This window comes from Rissa tridactyla, chromosome W, assembly GCF_028500815.1.
Source record: "Rissa tridactyla isolate bRisTri1 chromosome W, bRisTri1.patW.cur.20221130, whole genome shotgun sequence".
NCBI lineage: Eukaryota > Metazoa > Chordata > Aves > Charadriiformes > Laridae > Rissa > Rissa tridactyla.
The window spans coordinates 8,618,916-8,646,597 of NC_071496.1; the positions used below are offsets into that span (position 1 = coordinate 8,618,916).

Consider the following 27,682-nt stretch of genomic DNA (forward strand, 5'->3'; position numbering starts at 1 on the left):
ATGCGGCAAGTCTGTGGCACACCAAGTGATACATTTATTAAATCAGAAATTGAACCTCCGATTCCTCACTGAACCGAGGAAAAGAACAAGTCTGTGATTCCAAAAGATCAAGCTTAACACCGATTTAATTCCTACCTTGATTCATACTCAAAATAAACTGCTACGTCTCTATGCTGGAGAAATCTCTTTTCAGATCTAGCATTGGATATTTTGCTATCTTTAAGGACTCATTGCCTTCTCCTACCCTGAAATTTGTCTGTATGCAGATGCACATTTCTGGTTTTAGTGGTTAAGTCCCTCCACAATCCCCTCTGTTGTGTGTATGTGGTATTAGGTCCTTCCTCTCTACAATTCAAAAATGTTTTTTGGCAAAACTTAAGTCATATTACCAGTGTCAGTGAGACTCTCCAAGAACCTGCCCTCTAAGAAAGTCACCTGGGTAAAGTGCTTTTAGTTTTCAGTCAGGCAGGAACCAGGTTCACAAGCCATGCTATGTGATTTACTTGTATCGATTACCTTCATATTAAATGCATAAGACAGTGTTATACTGCTTCTCTGAATAAACTTCAACTTTGGTTTGTTTTTTCTCTTTCTCTGTTTGTCTTTCTCTCTCTGGTCCCATTTTGGCATCCAGGATCATTTTCTCTTTGACAAGCCAGTGTCCCCTTTGCTAACATGTGCTGGGATGGCACGTGACTGGCCAGATGCCAGAGGAATCTGGTATGTTGTGTGACATGTAGAAGCTTGTGTCATGTTTGAAAGACCGTATTACAAGTCTCCTTGCTTGTCCTAACCCCACAGTCACTCTGCACTGATACTCACAGCATGTTCAGTTTGTTTTTACAACTTTTTTGCAGTGCTTTTAATAATTAAATTTTAAAAAAAAAGTAAGACCTTTATATTCATATAGGCGGCGCAGGGGCACGGGGAATGGGGCTTGCGGTCAGTTCATCACACGTCTCTGCCACTCCTTCCTCTTCATACTGTTCCCCTGCTCCAGCGTGGGATCCCACCCACAGGAGACAGTCCTTCACAAACTTCTTCAACGTGGGTCCTTTCCCCTGGGCTGCAGTTCTTCACGAGCTGCTCTAGCATGGGTCCTTTCCACAGGGTGCAGTCCTTCAGGAACAGACTGCTCCAGCATGGGTCCCCTGCATTTTTTTTTGCAATTTTTGAAATGATTAATTAAAAAAAAATTAAAAATGCACAACCTTTATATTCATATAGGCAAAGATGCAGCAAAGATGCAGCAAAGATGCAAGGGTTGTTGAAGTGCTAGAAACCATGGAAGTGCTTGAAAGAAGTCACATAGGAATTAGGGCTTCTCCCACAAAAAAGGTGGCAAGATCAATAGCCCACCTGAAGTGCATCTACACCAACGCACGCAGCATGGGCAACAAACAGGAGGAGCTGGAAGCCATTGTGCAGTGGGAAAACTATGATATAGTTGCCATCACAGAAACATGGTGGGATGCAATACAACTGGAGTGCTGGAATGGATGGCTATAAACTCTTCAGAAGGGACAGGCAAGGAAGGAGAGGTGGTGGGGTAGCTCTGTGTGTTAGGGAGTGTTTTGGCTGTCTAGAGCTTGACGATGCTGATGAAAGGGTCGAGTGTTTATGGGTAAGAATCGGGGAAAGGCCAACAAGGCAGATATCATGGTGGTCTTCATCCAACGAGGATGAAGAGGCAGATGAAATACTCTATAAGCAGTTGGGAGAAGTCTCACAATCGCTATCCCTTGTTCTCATGGTGGAATTTAACTTACCAGATGTCTGCTGGAAATACAATACAGTGGAGAGGAAACAGTCTAGGAGGTTCCTGGAGTGTGTGGAAGATAACTTCCCAACACAGTTGGTGAGTGAGCTAACTAGGGAAGGCACCCCACTGGACCTGTTGTTTGCGAACAGAGAAGGACTTGTGGGGGATGTGAGGGCTGGAGGCTGTCTTGGGCACAGCAATCATGAAATGGTAGTTTTCACTTCTTGGAGAAGCAAGAAGGGGGGTCAGCAGAACTGCCACCTTGGACTTCCGGAGGGCAGGCTTTGACCTGTTTAGGGGCCTGGTTGACAGAGACCCTTGGGAGGCAGTCCTGAAGGGCAAAGTAGTCCAAGAAGGCTGGACATTCTTCAAGAAGGAAATGTTCAAGGTGCAGGAGCAGGTCATCCCTATGTGCCAAAAGACGAGCCCGCTGGGAAGAAGACCAGCCTGGCTGAACAGAGAACTTTGGCTGGAACTCAGGAAAAATAAGAGAGTTTATGACCTTTGGAAGAAGGGGCAGGCAGCTCAGGAGGACTACAAGGATGTTGTGAGGTTACGCAGGGAGAAAATTATAAGGGTCAAAGCCCAACTAGAACTTAATCTGGCTACTGTCGTAAAAGACAATAAAAAATGTTTCTATAAATGCGTTAGCAACAAAAGGAGGGCTAAGGAGAATCTCCATCCTTTATTGGATGCGGGGGGGAAACATAGTGACAAAGGATGAGGAAAAGGCTGAAGTACTTAATGCCTTCTTTGCCTCAGTCTTTAATAGTAAGACCAGTTGTTCTCTGGGTCCCCAGCCCCCTGAGCTGGAAGACAGAGACATGGAGCAGAATGAACCCCCCATAATCCACAGGGAAATGGTGAGTGACCTGCTGCACCACTTAGACATGCACAAGTCTATGGGGCCTGATGGGATCCACCCAAGTGTACTGAGGGAGCTGGCGGAAGCACTCACCAAGCCACTTTCCATCATTTATCAGCAGTCCTGGCTAACCGGGAGGTTCCAGTTGACTGGAAGATAGCAAATATGATGCCCATCTACAAGAAGGGCTACAAGGAGAACCCAGGGAATTACAGGCCTGTCAGTCTGACCTCGGTGCCGGGGAAGGTTATGGAGAAGCTCACCTTGAGTGCTATCACGCAGCACGTACAGGACAACCAGGTGATCAGGCCCAGTCCACGTGGGTTTATGAAAGCCGGGTCCTGCTTGACTAACCTGATCTCCTTCTATGACAAGGTGACCCACTTAGTGAATGAGTGAAAGCCTGTGGATGTTGTCTACCCAGATTTTAGTAAAGCTTTTGACACTGTTTCCCATGGCATTCTCCTGGAGGAACTGGCTTCTCATGGCTTGGACAGGTGTGATCTTTGCTGGGTTAAAAAATGGCTGGATGGTGGGTCGCAAAGAGTTCCGGTGAATGGAGTTAAATCCAGTTGGCGGCCGGTCACAAGTGATGTTCCCCAGGGCTGAGTACTGGGGCCAGTTCTCTTTAATATCTTTATCAATGATCTGGAGGAGGGGGTTGAGTGCACCCTCAGTAATTTTGCAGACGACACCAAGTTGGGTGGGAGCGTTGATCTGCCTGAGGTTAGGAAGGCTCTACAGAGGGATCTGGAGAGGCTGGATCAATGGACCGAGGCCAGTGGTATGAGGTTCAACAAGGCCAAGTGCCGGGTCCTGCACTGGGGTCACAACAAGCCCATGCAGCGCTACAGGCTTGGGGAAGAGTGGCTGGAAAGCTGCCTGGCAAAAAGGACCTGGGGGTGTTGGTCAACAACAGGCTGACTATGAGCCAGCAGTGTGCCCAGGTGGCCAAGAAGGCCAACAGCATCCTGGCCTGTATCAGCAATAGTGTGGCCAGCAGGAGTAGGGAAGTGATCGTCCCCCTGTACTCAGCAGTGGTGAGGCCCCACCTCGAGTACTGTGTCCAGTTTTGGGCCCCTCACCACAAAAAAGACATTGAGCTGCTGGAGTGTGTCCAGAGAAGGGCAATGAAGCTGGTTAAGTGTCTAGAGAACAAGTCTTATGAGGAGCGGCTGAGGGAGCTGGGGTTGTTTAGCCTGGAGAAAAGGAGGCTGAGGGGAGACCTTATCGCTCTCTACAACTACCTGAGGAGGTTGCAGCGAGGTGGGGTTTGTTCTCTTCTCCCAAGTAACAAGCGATCGAATGAGAGGAAATGGCCTCAAGTTATACCAGGGGAGGTTTAGGATGGATATTAGGAAAAAATTTCTTCACGGAAAGGGTTGTCAAGCATTGGAACAGGCTGCCCAGGGAAGCGGTTGAGTCACCATCCCTGGAGGTATTTAAATGACGTGTAGATCTGTCACTTAGGGATGTGGTTTAGTGGTGGACTTTGCAGTGCTAGGTTAATGGTTGAATTTGATGATCTTAAGGGTCTTTTCCAACCTAAATGATTCTACGATTCTATTTAAACAATCATTGATATCAGCAACACAATGTAGCATCATAAACATGGCTCCTTCTATGGGTTTTTTATATCTGTTTTTCCTATTTCAAGATAAAAATTTGATTTGAGAAAGAGCCAGTGAATCACTATGAAATCAGCAGGGTGAGGTTACAAATACAGCCTAAAGCTGGAATGTAGCAACACTCTCAGCTAGGAACCACTGGCAATACAGTTGCAGGATATTGCACTGTAAATACCTTCCCCTCCTCCACACTTCTGAGAGACAGAATGTTATTTTAATTCCCCAAGCTGAAAGTGATCCTTTCTTTCCAAATAAACTGGACAAAGACTGGATACAGAAATAGTTGAATTTCCTTTTTGGTTTAGGTCTGTTTCTTCTTTTACAACCTTAATATTTTTTGTGCTTGAATAGAATATTTTTAGAGGAAGGGACAATAGCCCCCAGTACAGTGCACGCGCACCCCCCCTATCACATGATAGAGCACGAGCTCTCCACGGGGTCACAGCCTCCTTCAGGCATCCACCTGCTCCAGCATGGGGTCCTCCACTGGCTGCAGGTAGATATCTGCTCCACCGTGGACCTCCATGGGCTGAAGGGGACATCCTGCCTCACCGTGGTCTTCACCAGGGGCTGCAGGGGAATCTCTGCTCTGGCACCTGGAGCACCTCCTCCCCCCAGTTCTTCACTGACATTGGTATCTGCAGAGTTGCTTCTCTCACATATTCTCGCTCCTCTCTCCTGGCTACTGTCGTGCACCAGTTTTTTCCCCTTCTTAAATATGTTATCACAGAGGTGCTACTACCATCGCTGAATGGCTCAGCCTTGGCCAGCGGCGGGTCTGTCTTGGAGCGGGCTGGAACTGGCTCTCTCCGACATGGGGGAAGCTTCTGGCATCTTCTCACAGAAGCTACCCCTGTAGCTCCCCCCACTACCAAAACCTTGCCATGCAAATCCAATACATGAGCAGATACCCTCTTCCTCTACATACCCTTACAGATACTACTCCCAGCTCTACAGCAACACAGACAGCACATTCACCTGAGCATGTTTTGATTTTTTTCTTTGGAGAAAAACTGGCATTTTGAAAGATTACTGTGAAACCCTGAATATGTTTCAATATGCAGAAGAGAAGCAAAGGGACTGTAACTGTGCTATTTTTCCAAGATGCTTACAACATTGAATAGTGGTGAGCACTGAGAAGATTTTACTCAGGGTGGCAATACATCCTAGGCACTTGGATGACTAGTGCTGGAGCCTGGTCCTTATTACCTGGGACCTGAAAGCTGCAGGAAAAGACTGGAATAGGCCATGCTGGGCAGGTTTCTGTTGGATACAGAATATCAGCAAACTGATGTTTGTTACTGCTGATTTTTGGTCCAGCTTGCTGCAGCCTAAGGCCACAAGCCAGAGGTGGTGCCTGAGGAAAACACCAGAGAAGTGACCTGGTGAACTCTCCAGGGCTAAAAAAGTCTGAGGGTTTGAGATGACATGGTAAAGAAGTTTGTCTGAAAACCAGTCCTGGACAGAGAAGAGACAGCTCCCATACAGAGATGACAATGGGTTCCAGATGACAGGTCAAGTGGCAGACTTCAGAGACTGAAGCCATTTGCAGCTGCCTACTCTAGTTAACTATTGAACTTACCATGGTGTTGAATGCTGAAAAACTAATGAGCACTTTTCGGCACCTTCCCTTCAGACTGACAGATTTTGCTTGTCTGGACAGTCACTTGAGAGAAGTGCTTCTGTGAATGTAAATCAGGTGCTCATAGAAGACTGCATAAATACGGGCACATACAGGGTAGAATTAAGGATTTGTGCTTTTTGCATTATTCAAGTAATACTTTCCTTATCATCAGCCAAGAAAGAAAGGTTCAAAGCCTACATAAAGCTTGCTGAGATGACAAAGGGAAAAGGGAAGCAGTCCCTACAAAGTGGTTGTCCTACTAAAGCTGCACTAAGACTAGTTTCTGTCAGTGCAACCAGGCATCTAGAGAGACGTAAGGTATCAGGCAGTGTTTTATTACACAAGATATTTATACAGAGATATACAGAGGTGCTTTCTGTCAAAATGGCAGCCATATTTACCATCATTAACAGTCATCAGCCGCAAGATCATTTCTTACCAAACTGAGGTAATGGTGGTGGTACTTTAATGTCTTGACCTCTTTCCAGTTTCTTCTCACAGTCAACTAGATAGTTGACCCCATCAATGACAAGCTGAACTAGTTCTACCTACAACAACAAGAAAAACAACAATAATAAAAGATTTTGGTAACGCTGTTAATAGAGGAAGGAAAAAAATTGACTTGTACAGCAAAGACAGCAAGTAAACCCAGACCCAAGGAGGGCCATAGAGTCCTTGGCATAGAGATCACACATGCTGTGGTACAGGGAGTATGGGTCGTGCACTGGTCCAGTGGAAGCCCATAGTAATTCCCTTCTCCCTACCCCTTCTCCTATTCATGCTGAGTTTAGCCTTCTGACAATAAAAATTTTCAAATAGGCCCCTAAAGGTATTTCCACCAAATTCTGCTCCTACACATATCCCCATATAAACAAACAGAAGTGCTTAAATAAAATGTTTAGGCATGAGTTTAGAGACCTATCTCAAATGTGACCACTCTGAGGGTACAAGATCCTTCCCAAACATTTGCTGAGAACTACAGCCTGGCACAGCCATTGGTTCCTGTCTGCTGTGTTCTCAGCATCCATATATTAGGACAAAGAAACTGAAAAGGCAGTGCCATGGATGTTCAGAGTCACCAGGCAGTTCTCTCTGAAGCAACAAATGCCAGTGTAAGTAAAGAGGCTCTGGTATTTTGCCAACAGCATCTTGTGAGGTTTGGATTAATGCCTTTATCCAAATGCCTTTGGGCTCAAAAGCTATTGAACATTGGTCTGACATTTGGCAAATGACTTCAGAGACTACTGGCACTTTGTCTTTCTTCTGTAGAAAGGGGGGGGAGTTGTGTTTTCTTGATGGATAGGAATGAAAGATATGAGTAGTACTGAAATGATTTGAAGAATCATGCTGAGCCCTCCCTTACTGTTTAGCATGCCTAAAGAAACTGTACATATGAGCTTATTTTGTGGTGGTTTAGAGTGATGTTTTCCTATATCCTGTGAAACACAACAGCTTTATTCAATATACAGTCAGTACTGTAGAAGAAAGAATGCACTGCATCCAAATGGACACCAGTTAATTGCAGAGGATAATCCATTCTTACGTATGATAGAGGCATCTGTGCAGTGCCTAGCATTTGCATTCATGCTGGTACATTTCTAGGGTTTACCAGATGTTATAATTCTGGAAAATTAGGCTAAAAGGGATTGTGAGAAACCTTCTGTCCTATCTGCTTGCCTTAGGAAGGTTCAAGACTTTCAGAGAGGATGTGATAATGTGTACTCTTTTAGGTAACAATTTCTTCTAAAAGAATCTGGCTTACTGAAATATTTTCCAATCATACTAACTCTTTTTTTTTTATTCTGACTGAAATCTCACATGTAAGACAAGTCAAAATCAGATCTGTTCTATTCAGGAGATCCCTGGATAGTATTTACATTGTTGGTGCTTTTTCTGTTTGGTTGTAGACACAATGAACAGAATGCCTCAGATTTATCATTTTCCTAGAACAAATCTCTTAATCAGATTTAAATAGGCAGTGGGGAACTAATTGGAAGATCACTGACATAAAATATCCTCACAGATTTCCAACAGACTTTTGATCAGGTTTCCCAGTGCCTGCTCCCTGACAAAGCAGGTTTAACTTATCAGAATAATACTGGATATGCTTCTGAACACAATCCAATATTGCCATAGAACAGATTTTTTTCATCAGTATTGTCTCACTCTGCATTCCTTAAAGCAATGGGAAGACTCATTTAATTAAAGGGGGAGCTGAGTCAGGCCAACATCAATCTCTTTGGAAAATCCTACCCTGAATATTTGTACGTGACTGAAAATGAGATAACTGGACCTCTCTGTAACTCTAACGTCAGGCCACAGGATGTTTGCATCTGTTCAGTTTTGCATTAGCAAACTCCAAGTGTGAAAAGTGGGTTGCAGTAAAAGACAAGCTCTAAGTTAGGCTGTCAGTGAAGTTTCAATTTTCACGTATTTCAAACTTGATAATATTCCACTATTTGTATGAACAAGTCTAATCTTATCAATCACCTTCTACATTCTGTAGAAAGACTGCTGCAAAAGACAGAAAAAATGGAGAAAAGCCATGAAAAGTGACCTCAGGTTTGACCTAGCACTTTATAATCCTAGTCGTCACTGATCTGGCTGAAGCAAGAGTAGGTAACTTCTCTAGGCATTTTTATCTCAATTGACAAGCTAGGATCTTTAATGCAGTGTCCGGAAGCAACATGTAGCTGTTTTCCTCAGACATATAATTTGACTGATGTGGCAATTCAGTGTTACTAAGTGATATGAAGGGCAATGGGATTTGATTTAGAAGACAATGCAATTAAGTTAGGTCATATGGCTGGGCCCCCCAGTTAGTTGTTTTCTAACTGCACAATTTTCGAAGAACAATAAAAAACATCCTCAGTGACCGAAGATGCAAAATTTGGCTTCTCCCTTTGCCTGTTCTCTTAGTATCTGTAGCTCCCAACTGTGTTCATGTTTGAAGACATGTTCTTCATAGCTCAGCTTCGGGGCAGCATGATGTGATTAGACAAAATTGCTCTTCTCACTGTGACCTGAGAAACCTGCATAATTCCACTAGCATGGGGGATCAAGCTGTGAAAGTAGCTCATGTCCTTAATTGTGCAGAGAAATGTTATTTTGCAGTGCTTAACCTCTTCACAGTCCTGAAAGATTGTGATAAAACTAAGAATACTGAGAGTTATTTTTCAGGGCTTATCTTGTGCTTTAAAGCTACTCATTTTTTCTCTCAACCAGGCATAACAATGACAAGACGTTTCTTATCTGGATTAATGAAGAGGACCACACCAGGGTGATCTCCATGGAAAAAGGTGGCAACATGAAACGGGTGTTTGAAAGATTTTGCCGTGGTTTGAAAGAGGTAGTAACTCAATGAATTTATTATGCCTGTTTGTTTATTGTTGGGCTGTTGTCAGCACTATTTAGTGTGCTTATCACTGCACTGACATCTACAGAAGCAACAAAATAAAAGTAACAACAGTTCAAATAGCAACCCACATTAATAGCAGTTAAAGAAGAAAACAAAGACAAATTGTTAGCTGAATTGTAAGGAAAAATAGATAAAATGTCATTTTAGCTTTTATATTAAAAATGTTGTGGTTTAACTCCAGACAGCAAGTAGTACCACGCAGTCGCTTGCTCACTCCCCCTTCCCCCCCCACCAAGGGTGTATATGCATGTGTGTGTGTATGTAAGTCTAGGCTTCTGGGCAGTATGAGTGCCCCATGGGATCCCCAATCAGGATTACAGGCAGTAGAAAAGGCCATTTAAAACCTTTCTAAAAAATCAATAAAATAGTATTTACCCCTGTCATACGGCAGATAGGACCACGCAGATGCTAGTGCAGTTCTCTCCCTTCCCCCAGAAGGGTAGGGAGAAGAGGGAGAAAAGGAGGGGAAAGGGGGGAAAAAAACCCCATGGGCTGAGATAAAGACAGTTTAGTAGAACAATAACGGAAAAGGAAAATAACAATAATAATGAAAGTAATAACAATAATAGTAAAAGAATATACAAGACACAAGTCACTCTCACCGCCCTGTGAATTGGTTGCCCAGCCTGACTCAAGCAGAGATTCCCTCCCCCAGCCAACTCACATTTAGAATCATAGAATCATTTAGGTTGGAAAAGACCCTTGGGATCATCGAGTCCAACCATCAACTCCACTCTACAAAGTTCTCCCCTACACCATATCCCCTAACACCACATCTAAACGAGTCTCAAACACATCCAGGGATGGTGACTCCACCACCTCCCTGGGCAGCCTATTCCAGTGTCTGACCACTCTTTCTGGGAAGAATTTTTTCCTAATGTCCAGCCTAAACCTACCCTGCTGCAGCTTGAACCCATTCCCTCTTGTTCTATCGCTAATTACCTGTGAGAAGAGACCAGCACCAACCTCTCTACAATGGCCTTTCAAGTAGTTGTAGAGAGTGATGAGGTCTCCCCTCAGCCTCCTCTTCCTCAAACTAAACAGTCCCAGCTCCTTCAATCGCTCCTCATAAGATTTATTCTGCAGGCCCTTCACCAGCTTCGTTGCCCTCCTCTGCGCTTGCTCCAGCACCTCGAGATCTCTCTCGTATTGAGGTGCCCAGAACTGGACACAATACTCAAGGTGTGGCCTCACCAGTGCTGAGTACAGGGGGACAATCACCTCCCTCCTTCTGCTGGTCACACTATTTCTAATACAAGCCAGGATGCCATTGGCCCTCTTGGCCACCTGGGCACACTGCTGGCTCATGTTCAGCCGCTTGTCAATTAGAACCCCCAGGTCCTTTTCTGCCAGGCAGCTCTCCAGCCACACTGCCCCAAGCCTGTAGCGATGCATGGGGTTGTTGTGGCCCAAGTGCAGGACCTGGCACTTGGCCTTGTTGAAGCTCATCCCATTAGCATTGGCCCATCGGTCCAATCTATCCAAGTCTCTCTGTAGAGCCTCCCTACCCTCATGCAGATCAACACTCCCACTTAACTTGGTGTCATCTGCAAACTTGCTGATGATACACTCTATGTCCTTATCAAGGTCATCAATAAAGATGTTAAACAGAAATGGTCCCAACACTGAGCCCTGAGGGACACCACTTGTGACTGTCCGCCAGCTGGATTTAACTCCATTGACCACCACTCTTTGGGACTGTCCATCCAGTCAGTGCTTGATCCATCACTGAGCATGACGTCTATGGTATATATGCACTGAGCATATATACTGAGCATGACGTCTATGGTATGGAATATTCCATTAGCCATTCCTTCATTCTGTCTACGCTCCTTCTCAGCTTCTATGCAAAGATGAAAAAAGTCTTTGAAAAAATAAAAACATCACCTGGCAACAAATAAAACAATATGTATTATTGACATTCCTTTCATACCAAATCTGAAAACACAGCAACCACTAGAAAGGAAATTAACTCTATCCCAGCTGAAACCAGGACAGTATCCACCCCTTGTTCCATATCATTTACATCATGCCCACATCTTACACTTTTCAATAAGTCACCACCACTTTTCCTGTCTGTGATATATATCTATTTATATACACACATAGATATAATGCCCTTAGTCTGTGGGCCATCCCTCTAAAATATCCATTGAGTTAATTTAGTCCATAACTTTGGGGTCTATCTGACATAACAGTCTTTCAAGGGCAGAAGAGAGGGGGTGTGTGGTATTGAATTGTGGTATACTGCATCTGGAGCTCACAGCTGGTGTATCTGGCACTGTCCATGCCCATGGTCTGCGGGTTGAAGATGTTGATCTCGAGAAAGTTGCCGGGTGCCAGTTGCTGAAGCCAATTCTGGTTCCATCACCACTGCACTTCACTGAGTTTCATCAAAGTTCATTCTTCATTAACTTGGGAGATTCTTACTGTAATACTATTGATATAGCATATAGCAACCATAGTAGTGACATACAGTGGTAATTTAGCAATTAACAGTATACAGTTTAATTCATTGGCTGTTCTCACCCAAATCAAATCCCCTTGAGGTATACATCAGACTTCCTCATCTTTTTGCATCACCCACCAAGCGCACCCAGGTCCTTGAGCAAAAGCAATCCCACAGATGGATCTGCCTTTGCCTGAGGCAGGAATAACTCAGACTGTTTTCCCTAACATATCTTTCTTGTGCACTACGGGTACTTTATCCCCTTCTACAGTATGTAAAAAATCTGATCGGGCAGGGCCAGCTCAATTGGCAGAACCTCTAGTGTTAACTAACCAGGTGGCCTTTGCTAAATGTGCATCCCAATGTTTTAAAGTCCCACCACCCATTGCTCTCAGTGTAGTCTTTAGCAGTCCATTGTATCATTTGATCTTCCCAGAGGCTGGTGTGTGACAGGGGATGTGATGTACCCACTCAATGCCATGTTCTTTGGCCCAGGTGTCTATGAGGCTGTTTTGGAAATGAGTCCCGTTGTCCGACTCAATTCTCTCTGGGGTGCCATGTCGCCACAGGACTTGTTTTTCAAGGCCCAGGATAGTGCTCTGGGTGGTGGCATGGGGCACGGAACATGTTTCCAGCCATCCAGTGGTTGCTTCCACTATTGTGAGCACATGGCGTTTGCCTTGGAGGGTTTGTGGCAGTGTGATATAATCAATCTGCCAGGCCTCCCCAGATTTATATTTCAGCCATCGCCCTCCATACCAAAGAGGCTTTAACCGCTTGGCTTGCTTAATTGCAGCGCATGTCTCACATTCATGGATGACCTGTGCAATAGTGTCCATGGTCAAGTCCACCCCTCGGTCACGAGCCCATCTATATGTTGCATCTCTTCCTTGATGGCCTGAGGTGTCATGGGCCCACCGCGCTATAAATAATTCACTCTTATGTTGCCTGAGCCACTCCAATCCTAGCAGCCCGATCCACCTGCTGGTTGTTCTGATGTTCCTCCGTGGCCCCATTCTTCGGTACATGGGCATCTACGTGGCGTTGTACTTTCACAACCAGATTCTCTATCCGGGCAGCAATATCTTGCCATAGGTCAGCAGCCCAGATGGGTTTGCCTCTGCGCTGCCAGTTGCCCTGCTTCCAGTGCTGTAGCCACCCCCACAGAACATTTGCCACCATCCATGAATCAGTATAGAGATAAAGTACAGGCCATTTTTCTTGTTCAGCAATATTTAAAGCCAGCTGGATGGCTTTCGCCTCTGCAAACTGGCATGATTCACCTTGTCCTTCAGTGGCTTCTGCCACTCATTGTGTAGGACTCCACACAGCAGCCTTCCACTTTCGATGCTTTCCCACAATGCGGCAGGACCCATCAGTGAACAGGGCATATTTCTTCTCATTTTCTGGCAGTTTATTATATGGTGGGGCCTCTTCTGCACGCGTCACCTCCTCCTCTGGTGACATTCTGAAATCTTTGCCTTCTGGCCAGTCCACGATCACTTCCAAGATTCCTGGGCGACTGGGGTTTCCCATTCGAGTTCGCTGTGTGATCAGTGCAATCCACTTACTCCATGTAGCATCAGTTGCATGATGTGTAGAGGGGACCCTCCCTTTGAACATCCAACCCAGCACCGGCAGTCGAGGTGCCAAGAGGAGCTGTGCTTCAAGTACCAACTACTTCCAAAGCAGCTCGAACCCCTTCATATGCTGCCAATATCTCTTTTTCTGTTGGAGTGTAGCGGGCTTCGGATCCCCTGTATCCCCGACTCCAAAACCCTAGGGGTCGACCTCGGGTCTCCCCTGGTGCTTTCTGCCAGAGGCTCCGGGCAGGGCCGTTCTCCCCGGCTGTGGTGTAGAGCACATTTTTTACATCTTGCACTGCCCAGACTATCCCCAGAGCTACTGCATGAGCTATTTTCTGTTTAATTTGTTCAAAAGCTTGTCGTTGCTCAGGACCCCATTTAAAGTCATTCTTCTTCCGGGTCACTTGATACAGAGGGCTTACAATTAGACTGTAATCTGGGATATGCACCCTCCAAAAACCCACAATGCCTAAGAAGGCTTGTGTTTCCTTTTTACTAGTTGGTGGAGACATAGCTGCTATTTTGTTGATCACATCCATTGGGATCTGACGGCGTCCATCCTGCCATTTTATTCCTAAAAACTGGATCTCCTGCGCAGGTCCCTTGATCTTACTTCGTTTTATGGCAAAACCAGCTTTCAGAAGGATTTGGATTATTTTCCCTTCCTCAAAAACTTCTGCTGTGTTGCCCTATATGACGATGTCATCAATGTATTGCAGATGTTCTGGAGCTTCACCCTGTTCCAGTGCAGTCTGGATCGGTCCATGGCAAATGGTGGGGCTGTGTTTCCACCCCTGGGGCAGTCGATTCCAGGTGTACTGGATGCCCCTCCAGGTGAAAGCAAACTGTGGCCTGCACTCTGCTGCCAAAGGGATTGAGAAGAATGCATTGGCTATATCAGCTGTGGCATACCACTTGGCTGCCTTGGACTCCAGTTCGTATTGAAGTTCTAGCACAGCATGGCAGTACTCAGTGGCAGCATGACTTCATTCAGGCCACGATAGTCTACCGTTAGTCTTCACTCTCCCTTAGACTTTTGCACTGACCATATGGGACTGTTAAAAGGTAAGCGAGTCCTGATGATCACTCCTTGGCTCTCCAGTCAATGAATTACATTATGGATGGGAATCAGGGAGTCTCAGTTGGTGCGATATTGACATCGATGCACTATGGCAGTAGCAATTGACACCTGCTGTTCTTTAACCCTTAGCAGTCCCACCACAGAAGGGTCACCTGAAAGGTCAGGTAAGGTAGACAGCTGTGTAATGTCCTCAGTCTCTATAGCTGCTATTCCAAAAGCCCCCCCGATAGCCTTTTGGGTCTTTGAAATATCCTTTCTTGAGGTAATCTATGCCAAGGATGCATGGAGCATCTGGGCAAGTCACCATGGGGTGCTTTTGTTACTCATTCCTAGTTAGGCTCACTTCAGCTTCCAATACAGTCAACTGTTAGGACCCTCCTGTTACTCCAGAAATACAGATGGGTTCTGACCCTTTAGAGTTAAATGGCATTAGGGTACACTATGCACCGGTGTCTACCAGAGCTTTATACTCCTGGGGGTCTGATGTGCCAGGCCATCGTATCCACAAAGTCCAGTAAACCCGGTTGTCCCTTTCCTCCACCTGGCTGGAGGCAGGGCCCTTCAGTTCTGATCGTAGTATACACTATCAATTAATGGGTTTGTGTGGCTTGCATGGGTTTCAGTCCCATCCTTGCTATTCGCTTCTTGGAAATACAGATCAGGCGTTTCTCCAAGTGGATCAGAAACCCTTCTACTTTGTGTGGGAAACTGCCCACTGGAAACTGCAGCAGCAATTTTCCAGGAAGAGCCTCCGTTTGTGGTTGTTTTTCCTTGCAACTCTGTGGCGATGTGCTCTCCCCTTTTCCCCTTTTTCCCCCCCTGGCTCCTGCTCAAGCCATGGCCATCAGTGGGAGTTGTTATGAGTTGCACTTGAACTGTGGGAGATGGCTGGCAACATAACCAAAACACTGTCTGGAGTGGGGGCCTAGGTATCTTGTTCCCATGGGAATATGACTATAGGTCAGTTATCTTACTCCATAAATAGCGGACAGCCCAAGAGCCCTTTGAGCTCTCCTGCACGGCAGCGGGCTGCACGCCAGGATCTCCCCTTGAGTGGGGACGCTCGCTTAAGGTTCTGCTCCTCGAGGTTGAGAGATTCCTTGCCGCAACAGATTCTCGGTAAGTGACTAATAGCATGCTAAACTTTGAAATCTTAGCTGAGTGAGATAAGGATTGATTGTGCATATCTAATCCTTTAGACATAAACCGTTGACCAAGTCTGGGACTAGGAGTGGATCCAGCCGCCCCTAGGCTCCTCTCTGAGAAGGAGTTTAGAAAGCCAGGGGGTCCTTTCTGAACCTCATGACTCAGCGGGAGGGTCTCCCTGACAGCTTGTCTGACCCTGGCCTCTAGGCAGTAAATAATCAAGTGTGCCCTGGCATTGAATCTCGTAAAACACTGTCACATTCACTACTAACTTTGTTAAATCACTGTTTTATGTTAATAAACATTTCACTACTCTCTTACAAGTGAAGTTATTCACTCTGCCCACGACAAACTCATGTACCTGTGCCTGTAGGATGGAGGTAGGTTTTCCATCCCACTTCCTCATGTCCTCTCTGTGGTCGTGGAGGTAAAGCCACAGGGTGCCTCGTGGTGTGTACTCTTTATAGCCTCTCTCCTGAGCAGAAAAATGCTTACTCCTAATAGCTGAGACACTGGTACGTACAGGTGGAGAGTAGGACCTATCCTCTTTGAGTTGATGGTGCTCCCAGACCACTTTTTCGAACAGGCTTTTGTTTTTCTTGGACAGTCTTTCCACAGCCAAGACACAGGCCCATAGGGAAGTAGAAACACTTTCTTCATGTTGCCAGAGTTGGCCACCATTGTTGCCTCTTTGTCTCCCCAACTCATTGTTGCCAATGAGCTGGCATATGATGATGGTGCACTCTGTCGAAACTTCCGCCATATGCATTGGATATATTGGACTGCATCTGGATCTGTAGTTGACTGTGGATTGTGCAGGTTACGATAAATCAGCTCCCGCAAAGCCTTTTTCCATGATGGTCCGCTTGCCTGGGTGACATATAATATCTTCCGTGAAGGGATACTTTTCCTTCACAGCTAACAGAAATCACCTCCAGAGGCTGAGGGTTTGTGTCCTTTTTCCAATTGCCTTGTCAATGCTGCCTTCCCTAGACAGGGATTCCAGCTGCCTGGCTCCCCTACCCTCTAATTCCAAGCTATTGACCCCGTTATGTCAGCATCGGAGCAGCCAGGTGATAATGTGCTCACCTGGACGAAGACCGAAATCTTTTTCTATATCTTGCAGCTCACCCAAGGATAAGGATTAGTTGATTACCTCTGGTTCTTCCTCCTGTTCTTGTGATGTTCCTGGTTCATCTTCATCCCTTACTAAGCAAACTGATTTTTTTTGTGTATATCTTCTTCTGTATAGGGGTGACTGATACTGGCGTAGGTTGGTTCTCTAGTTCAGCAGCCACAGTGCTCATCTTGGGGGTCGGAGTAGCTGCAGTGCTTGTTGTGGGGGTTGGAGTAGATGCAGTACTCATCGTGAGAGTTGGAGTAGCCGCAGCCCTCATCGTAGGGGTTGGGATAGTGTGCCCACATATGCATCGATGTTTAAGCAAGACATGAAACATATTTAGAAGCAATGAAGCACCTAGCAATAGAAGCATGCTGGTTCGAGTATCCCAAGGGTATTCAAAATTCTTGAACGCTATTGTAATTAGCCTGGAGGAGAAGGGGGAGATGAAGGAATCCAATCCCCCACAGATTGGTGCTCCAAGGGGAGAAGGTAAAAAGTGTAATTACTAAAAGTTTCCACTAGGTTCCCAAAGTACAGAGATGAAACCGCTGCTGCCGTTTTGCCTGGTTCATCGCTTTTAATCATTAACAAGTACAGCCACAGCACACCCAATTTCATCATATCATAAGCCTGCACTACAAAGCACAGCAAAATTATAATCTTAACCCATTTCCCAGGGATGATAAACAGCACATCAGGGAGCACATACAGCAGATAAGGTATTGCAAAACACAACCTCGAGAGCAAGTACAACTTTGAGAGCAAATAAATTAACATTGTGACTATTAACCCAATACAATGAATGCTTATGACAAATTTGTTCTAATGCACTCTGATCTGATCTGTCATTATCTCAACCCATCAGGCCCCACATTGGGCGCCAAAAAGGACTGTTGTGGTTTAACGCTAGCCAGCAAATAGGACCACATAGCTGCTCACTCACTCCCCCTTCCTCCCCCAAAAAGGGTAGGGAGAAGAGGGAGAAAAGGAGGGGAAAGGGGGAAAAAAACCTCACAGGTTGAGATAAACACAGTTTAATAGAACAATAACAGAAAAGTAAAATAACAATAATAATAACAATAATGGTAAAAGAATATACAAGACACAAGTCACTCTCACCACCCTGTGAATTCGTTGCCCACCCCAACCCGAGCATTGATCACAGATTCCCACCCCCAGCCAATCCCCATTTATATACTGAGCATGACATCTATGGTACAGAATATTCCATTGGCCATTCTATTGTTCTGTCTATGCTCCTTCTCAGTTTCTATGGGAAGCTGAAAAAACTCCTTGACTAGTATAAACATCACCTAGCAACAACTAAACCAATATGCATTATTGACATTCCTTTCATACCAAATCTGAAAACACAGCAACCACTAGAAAGAAAATTAACTCTATCCCAGCTGAAACCAGGACATCAATCTTCAGCACTGGTTGGCTAAAGAAATTTTTCTTCTTTGCCACCTCATGTCTACAGGCTGTAGGAGTTCATAAATAAAGCATTTTATTTTGGATGACTAGCTTACTGGTTCTCATCCCTGATTCTGGGAGTGAACTGGATGTCGCTGAGGTTGTACACAGGACTCCGGACACAGGACTCCTGAACTCACTGCCAACTTTGGGGACATACTGGGTTTTGTGACTGAAGTACTATGGACTGATAGCCAGGGATCCTGGATTTTATTCTGATCTAGCTATTAATAAAGAAAAAAAAGCCCTCATAGAATGACGTGTGGGTTAAAACAGTTTTGTCTAGACAATCCAGGTATGACAGCAATTTGGCTCTGGGCCCAGTGTAGGCCTGTGTACTGCTCTGGCAAAGAAAAAGTTGCTTTAACAGAGAAAAAGGATTCCCACAAGCAATACTAGCAAAAAAGGCAAAGTGGGATAGGTGATGTGTCAACATTGTATTCTCCACTATTCTTGTCCACATCATTCCTGGATGGATTGCCATAGAATCATAGAATCATTTAGGTTGGAAAAGACCTTTAAGATCATTGAGTTATCCCTGGTTTCATCTGGGATAGAGTTAATTTTCTTCTTAGTAGCTGGTATACTGCTGTGTTTTGGATTTAGGATGAGAACAATGTTGAACACTGTTGAGAACACTGATTTTTTAGTTGTTGCTGAGCAGTGCTTATGCTAAGTCAAGGCTTTTTTCAGCTTCTCATACCACCCTGCTGAGGAGGCTGGGGGTGCACAAGAAGCTGGGAGGGGACACAGCCAGGACAGCTGACCCAAACTGACCAAAGGGATATTTCATACCATATGATATCATGCTCAATTTATAAACTAGGGGGAAAGCTGTCCGGGGGCCGCTGCTCAGGAACTGACTGGGCATTGGTCAGCAAGTGATGAGCAATTGCATTGTACATCACTCATTTTGTATATTCTATTATTATTATTATTATTATTATTATTATTATTATTTTCCCTTCCTTTTCTGTCCTATCAAACTGTCTTTATCTCAATCCACAAATTTATTTTTTTTTTCTGATTCTCTCCCCCATCCCACTGTGGGGGGGTTGAACGAACGGCTGTGTGGTGTTTAACTACCTGCCGGGTTAAACCATGACACAGTCCAACGGCTACCACCAAGTCCAGCACTAATCCATATCCCTAAGCATCACAACTACATGTCTTTTAAATCCCAGCAGTTAGGTTACGTAAGGTTGAAACTGGGTTCAAATTGTCTCCAAGAATGAAAGAATACTCAGGCTGCAGAAAAAAATTATTTCTCCCCATTGGGATCCTTAACATGCTCAGTTCATCTGCAATGTAGAGGAACAGTGTTTATATCCATCATACTGCTTTTGTTCCTTGGAACACTTGCTTCATTCCTCTCACTCTGGCAAAACAGCTTTCACTCCAGCTTCTCTGGCTTTCTCTGGTTTCTCTGGGAAACCCCAACTGCCGTAGAGTTCATACAACTGTGCACTCCCATATCACTTCAAAGCCACCAGCACAGGCCCTGGCCTGAAAAAAAAGGCCCAAGGCAAAGTAGGGAGACCAGAGAACTATAAAATCTGATTATGAAAGTGGTCCATGAAAACCAGAAGAAGGTAAGTTCAGAGCATCTCTAAGAAATTTTGAGTATGTAGTGAGTTCGGGAACGTGGAAAAACAAAAGCGCCTAATGGATGCTTCTTTGGCATCTGGGTGGTTCACTGGGATCTGATATGCTTCTCAGGCATACCCATGAGACCGAATAATGTACAGGATTGTGGCCTAAGTGACACAGCTTGTGGATGTTGTTTCCAGGTTTGCCTCTGCTAATGTGCTTAGCTCTTGTTCAACAGAAGTAGACCTATGGACCTTGCCATGAGAAGTGGTCAGATAGCTTTGGGAACTGTGGCCAGAGCAGTTGCCTGAGGCACGAAATCAGGTCTAGTTTCTTACCAGCAATTTCTGTGTCCTCACAAAATATAGAAATGATGTCAGGAGAGTCCATTATTTTGTATCCTTCTGCAGAATGGAATTATTTGCCTATATTGCAGAGGTCTTGTGAACCTGAGCTGGCATATGTATCTGATTCTCTGCTGACAGTGAATTCACTGAACTGAAATTGTATTGGGATCACAGAAATAAGTCTCGGAAGTGTAGCTGAGTGGACAAAATTGTGGCTTATTCAAAGGTCAATAGACCTTTGTGATATTTCTGAGGATAATGATTTCGGTCTCTTTTGTAATAGGGTTTTAGAACTACTAATGAAAAGCACTATATAGAAGCTATGTAGTCTTTTTACTGTGGAAGCAGGGCTGTGAAATTTAAGCATTTAGAAATCAAGTGTCCTTCACCTAGCATCACAGAATCACCTTGAAAATTATATAAAACTAGGCTTTGACTCCCTTTGCTCCACAGTGTTTGAGATGTTTAGGCTTGTGCTTTGCAACCTTTGTTTAAAAGCACCAAGCCTAGAAAATCATTTATATTCCAGGTAAAAGACATAATTATTATGTAAATATATGACTTCATGGGCTAAGGCTATGTGATAAAGTGCCAAAGAGCCTTCAAGTTATTGGTAGTGAAAAAATGAAGGAATCCATGTAATATTCACTTGATGCCTGATGAATGCAAAGGTTCACACTAGAGGCAAACCAGACTCTACTTGGGTATATGTTTATGCACCTCCATTTGTGAATAGCAAAGTTCATCATCTACATAGATACAAGGTGAAAAGAATTTCAGCTATAAAAAAGTGTCAAAAGATGAGACATTTGTATGCAGCTCTCTTTTTCCTTTCTCTTTTTTTTTTTCCTTCTTAGGTTGAAAGATTAATTAAAGAACGAGGCTGGGAGTTCATGTGGAATGAACGTCTTGGATACGTTCTGACTTGTCCTTCCAACCTGGGCACTGGTTTACGTGCTGGAGTCCATGTTAAACTGTCAAAGCTTAGCAAGGTACATATGTTGTTTAAAAGGCCAGTGACATAAATCAGGTCTTCTTTTGATTTATAAAAAAACAAATAAAAAATGACAGTTTACAGCAATTGGATGTTTGCATGATGTGCAACACAACTAGGTCCCAGGCATAATGCATGACTAATTGAGCATACTTTTATTCTGCAAATTATTGTATTCGTTATGGAAATTAATCTACTCAGCAGACAGCCACCAAGACAGGCTATAGTCCAAAGACAGAGGAAACTGTCTCTGCCTGTCTTTCTGGAGATGCTATTAGATCATGGATAATGACAATAAGCAAGGCAAAAGGCAATATGCACAAACCTATTTCTTCTGTTAGGATCCCAGGTTTCCAAAAATCTTGGAGAACCTGAGGCTGCAGAAGCGCGGCACTGGTGGAGTGGACACAGCAGCTGTAGCAGATGTGTATGATATCTCCAACCTAGACCGCATGGGTCGATCAGAGGTAACCTGTTTGGTTTTTCCTTGCTTTTAAACTCAGATCTGCACTGATATAAGTCAGTTTCCCTCCATTTGAGTTCACTCTGATATTAGAGTCACTTTTTAGATCTATGGTAGTTTTTTCTCCTGGTGAATTTGATCGAATGAAAAGGCTTACACAATGAAAAATTACTACTGTGCATGCAGTGTTTGACAAATATGACAATGAAAAAAAAACTGTAAGCAAGTTCCATAAATGTGACTTGTTTACACCCTGTCCCAAAGGCCAGTAGGCTGGGGGTGGGCAAGAGGTTGGGAGGGGACAGAGCCAGGACAGCTGACCCCAACTGACCAAAGGGATATTCCGTACCATATGACATCGTGCTCAGCAATAAAAGCTAAGAGAAAGGAGGAGGGGGGGCATTCATTATTAAGGCTTTTGTCTTCCAAAGCAACCGCTATGCGTACTGAGGCCCTACTTCCTGGGAAGTGGCTGGACATCACCTGCTGATGGGAAGTAGAGAATAATGTTTTTTGTTTGTTTCCTTTGCTTATGTATGTGACCTTTGCTTTTCTTTATTAAACTGCCTTTATCTCAACCCACGAGTTTTTAATCTTATTTTCTCCCCCCTTGTCCTGCTGAGGAGGGGGAGTGATAGAGCAGCTTGGTGGGGACCTGGCAGCCAGCCAAGGTCAACCCACCACATCTACAGTTAGACAGCAGGACTAAGCCAGTCCTTTCACACCAAAATAATGGAGGAGGATGGGTTGGTGCTATCTTACCATGTGCAATGTCACACTAAGCACAGAATGCAAGAGAGCTGGGTTTAAATCAGTCCTCTGCCTTCTGTAGAGCAGAGATTTGAATTGTCATGTCTGAGCCCTCCCTGTTGGTCTGTAGCTATTTCAGTTTGAATGCATATTCACTGAGCCAGAAAGAGAGTGGAAATGACCCTAGAGTCTGATGGTGTCCCCTTATTGTCAGGTGACAGATGGTGGAGTTGCTCTCCTGGAAGACTCAGGTCCCAGACCTCTTTCCAGTTTAATATTTAAATATTGTATAATACTTAATCTACAGGTGAATGAGGAAAAAACCAGTAGGTGTGAAACCAGTGTGAAATAGTTGTAGCCCACTTCCATTAGCTCTACCTGAGCCAAATCCTTACTCCAAGTCATATACTAAATCCTGTAGCACAGCTATACAGTTTCCCTTTCCTCACTGAGATCAGGGCTGTGTTCATCCTTGGACATGTCAAGAACAACTGAGATATAAAAATTAACCTCGCAAGACCCTGTAAGCCCAGGGATTTGAGCACTTTTCTAGTAGATAGGCAATATAGGTTCAAATCTTCCTTCAAACATGTCTTTCACTTCCCACATGAGTGCTCTAACCTCTCAGTTATGGTCAATTGGGCAGGCCCTAGCAGGATAGATGTCTCCTGAGGACTCTTACTCCACTGGACTCTACTAACAACACAAAACAGGGTTTGGTCTCAGATGCCAACCTGCTTGTATGGTTCAGGATTTGAAAGGCTGCCTGCGTGCATAGCAGCAAAATTTTAATTACATTGGGGCCTGCTGCAAAGTTAAAACTCCACTGCAAAACAGAGTGTCCTGTCAAGGTATATTTATCACAGAATAACAGAATGGTAGGGGTTGGACCTCTGGAGATCATCTAGTCCAACCTCCCTGCCAGAGCAGGTTCACCTAGAGCAGGTTGCACAGGAACATGTCCAGGCGGGTTTTGAATGTCTTCAGAGATGGAGACTCCACCACCTCTCTGGGCAGCCTGTTCCAGTGCTCTGCCACCCTCAGACCAGCATAGCACTGAGAGGCTTTAGCAGCTTAGGTATGTATACAGTTTGGTCCTATTACTGCAGCACAGCACCTGAGTTGAGACTGATTCTTGCCATGGTTTCATAACACAAATAGAATCCTGGGATAATGGACTTAGACTGCAACTAGATTAAAACTGGTTCACATCCATCCAGTTGGATTCCTTTTCTTGCTCACCCTGCATTTTCTGCCTATGGGACAGAGCAAATGCAGGTCTTTTGTCCTTTCTTATTTGGACATCCTATTAAATGTCTTCACAGACAAGGTGTGTTTGGACAGGGGTTTGGAGAATTTAAATTTTGGATGTTGATGCCTATGCTGGCAAGTAGATAGCTAACTTCCTTTGGATCTAGCCCTAAATATATAGTCATTTATTAATATCTGAAACATCACCATGTGTGCTTTATACTAAAATAACACTAATAATATAAAAAGGATTTCATGGCATGATTATTTAATGAGTTCTACTGACAGATGGCTTGAACCTATATATTTTGCTTATATGAAGACCTCCACTGAAGTCAGTGGTGCCTCATGTAGTGAGGATTCAAAGAATTAAGCCAATAGATAAGATACATTCCCTACCTTGTAGATTTTTAAATCTAAATAAGACAAGGCAAACTCAAAGGGATATAAATGTTTATTATTGGACATATTTTTTCAGTATATAATAAAATAAATTCCATTATGTGGTAAATGTGTTTACAGAACTGAATTGTATTCCTAAAGGCACAAGATAAAACTGTTTGCATTTTTCCTTTGTTTCAGTTACTGGTCAACACAAACTTAATATGAAATTATTTTTCTCCTGGAGGTTGCAAATTCAGACCTCTGATTTTCCAACACAGCTGGTCTGTAAAAGACAGTAAAATAAACTACTAAGCCACTGAATGCTTTATAGTAATAGCAAATCCCTTGAAAATAAGTCACTGTCACAATACAGAGACAATGGGATTTAGTCTTTGCATTAAGTTTTAACAAACCAGTCATTAAAGATTGCTATTGAACCATTTAATGAAGATTAAGAAAAATCTGTAATATAGCTTGCTGGCTACTGTGAAGCTAACAATGCCATGGGGCCTGGAGTCCTAGCATGTCACTGCCTGTGGAGGAATTATGCTGGGGTCAAGATATCTTGTATTTTTCAGTAATTTTGAAAAAGATTACAAAGATACCACTATGCTATGCAATATAGAATTGCAAATTTTGATGCTGCTCTGCGTCTGAATCCAGTCCTACAGTGTACATCAAGAGTGTGTCAGCTGAAAACAAAGGAATTATAGATGATATAAAGCCAGCGTGAGTTTAGGATGAGTCCCTCTACCTGAGAAATGTGGTTCCTGGGATTAATAAAACAGTATCACCTAAAACAGTATCACCATATTAATAAAACAGTAGGACATCTTTCCCTGCATAAAGGCACCTGATTGTAGGGAATGAGAAACTCATGATCATCTGCAGGGGAATGTGTGGTGCTGCAGGTGGAGTGAGCCATGTCTTTGAAGAAGTATAAGACAGTTTGATGAGCTCTATCAGCCAGTCAGTCTAAATGGCTGTGTCCAAAAGTCTAGTCCCCAGTCATGTGAAAGAACCCTCACTTCCCTCCTACTCCATGCATCCAGGAGCATTCAGGGCTGATGGTACCACAGAATTGGGGAAATGAGTGTGTCTCTTCCCCTCCTTGCACCCCCATTCCAATTAGTTTTCAGCTGACTGCTCACATAAATTCTCCTGAGAGCACAAGGGAACTGGAAACACACAGCAAGGGAGGTGAGACTGCCTCCCTTGGCAGCTGCAAGTGACCATTAAAGAGGAGCTGAGCTGGCCTTCTGCTGACAGTCCAGAAAACAGGGGGGTTAAGCACTTTTTCCTCTTCGGAATTTGTATGGACTCAAAACGGTGTTACGATAATGACTGTTCCTGAAGCTGCAGCTGGAAACACAGCTCTTGGGAGCTTCTTTCCAGTGTGTCCTGGGGGGAGGTGGGGGACAGCATCTGTCATTTGTTTCAGTGTCTGCCAGTTCAGCCAGTCTGCCCCAAACTATGACACAGTGTTTGCCAGGAGAGGAGCATATGCCTTCCTGGTACAGTGGAAAGTCAGCAAGCAGAGCAAGGGACAGTTTGTGCTCTAGGGCCATTGAGAGCTGTGCTGGCAAACATATTGGATTGTGTTCAGAAGCATATCCAGTATTATTCTGATAAGTTAAACCTGCTTTGTCAGGGAGCAGGCACTGGGAAACCTGATCAAAAGTCTGTTGGAAATCTGTGAGGATATTTTATGTCAGTGATCTTCCAATTAGTTCCCCACTGCCTATTTAAATCTGATTAAGAGATTTGTTCTAGGAAAATGATAAATCTGAGGCATTCTGTTCATTGTGTCTACAACCAAACAGAAAAAGCACCAACAATGTAAATACTATCCAGGGATCTCCTGAATAGAACAGATCTGATTTTGACTTGTCTTACATGTGAGATTTCAGTCAGAATAAAAAAAAAAGAGTTAGTATGATTGGAAAATATTTCAGTAAGCCAGATTCTTTTAGAAGAAATTGTTACCTAAAAGAGTACACATTATCACATCCTCTCTGAAAGTCTTGAACCTTCCTAAGGCAAGCAGATAGGACAGAAGGTTTCTCACAATCCCTTTTAGCCTAATTTTCCAGAATTATAACATCTGGTAAACCCTAGAAATGTACCAGCATGAATGCAAATGCTAGGCACTGCACAGATGCCTCTATCATACGTAAGAATGGATTATCCTCTGCAATTAACTGGTGTCCATTTGGATGCAGTGCATTCTTTCTTCTACAGTACTGACTGTATATTGAATAAAGCTGTTGTGTTTCACAGGATATAGGAAAACATCACTCTAAAACACCACAAAATAAGCTCATATGTACAGTTTCTTTAGGCATGCTAAACAGTAAGGGAGGGCTCAGCATGATTCTTCAAATCATTTCAGTACTACTCATATCTTTCATTCCTATCCATCAAGAAAACACAACTCCCCCCCCTTTCTACAGAAGAAAGACAAAGTGCCAGTAGTCTCTGAAGTCATTTGCCAAATGTCAGACCAATGTTCAATAGCTTTTGAGCCCAAAGGCATTTGGATAAAGGCATTAATCCAAACCTCACAAGATGCTGTTGGCAAAATACCAGAGCCTCTTTACTTACACTGGCATTTGTTGCTTCAGAGAGAACTGCCTGGTGACTCTGAACATCCATGGCACTGCCTTTTCAGTTTCTTTGTCCTAATATATGGATGCTGAGAACACAGCAGACAGGAACCAATGGCTGTGCCAGGCTGTAGTTCTCAGCAAATGTTTGGGAAGGATCTTGTACCCTCAGAGTGGTCACATTTGAGATAGGTCTCTAAACTCATGCCTAAACATTTTATTTAAGCACTTCTGTTTGTTTATATGGGGATATGTGTAGGAGCAGAATTTGGTGGAAATACCTTTAGGGGCCTATTTGAAAATTTTTATTGTCAGAAGGCTAAACTCAGCATGAATAGGAGAAGGGGTAGGGAGAAGGGAATTACTATGGGCTTCCACTGGACCAGTGCACGACCCATACTCCCTGTACCACAGCATGTGTGATCTCTATGCCAAGGACTCTATGGCCCTCCTTGGGTCTGGGTTTACTTGCTGTCTTTGCTGTACAAGTCAATTTTTTTCCTTCCTCTATTAACAGCGTTACCAAAATCTTTTATTATTGTTGTTTTTCTTGTTGTTGTAGGTAGAACTAGTTCAGCTTGTCATTGATGGGGTCAACTATCTAGTTGACTGTGAGAAGAAACTGGAAAGAGGTCAAGACATTAAAGTACCACCACCATTACCTCAGTTTGGTAAGAAATGATCTTGCGGCTGATGACTGTTAATGATGGTAAATATGGCTGCCATTTTGACAGAAAGCACCTCTGTATATCTCTGTATAAATATCTTGTGTAATAAAACACTGCCTGATACCTTACGTCTCTCTAGATGCCTGGTTGCACTGACAGAAACTAGTCTTAGTGCAGCTTTAGTAGGACAACCACTTTGTAGGGACTGCTTCCCTTTTCCCTTTGTCATCTCAGCAAGCTTTATGTAGGCTTTGAACCTTTCTTTCTTGGCTGATGATAAGGAAAGTATTACTTGAATAATGCAAAAAGCACAAATCCTTAATTCTACCCTGTATGTGCCCGTATTTATGCAGTCTTCTATGAGCACCTGATTTACATTCACAGAAGCACTTCTCTCAAGTGACTGTCCAGACAAGCAAAATCTGTCAGTCTGAAGGGAAGGTGCCGAAAAGTGCTCATTAGTTTTTCAGC

At 43.9% G+C, this 27,682-nt stretch overlaps 1 protein-coding gene across 1 annotated transcript; it reads left to right on the plus strand.

Annotated features, from left to right (window-relative positions):
• LOC128901882 (creatine kinase S-type, mitochondrial-like) lies at positions 1 to 27,281 on the plus strand. The gene is made up of 6 exons (XM_054184035.1): positions 1 to 9; positions 635 to 720; positions 9,105 to 9,228; positions 20,953 to 21,087; positions 21,431 to 21,556; positions 27,106 to 27,281. The coding sequence occupies exons 1-6, from the start codon at positions 1 to 3 to the stop codon at positions 27,223 to 27,225; spliced, it is 600 nt and encodes a 199-aa protein (XP_054040010.1). The 3' UTR covers positions 27,226 to 27,281.
• Positions 27,282 to 27,682: the final 401 nt, after the last annotated feature.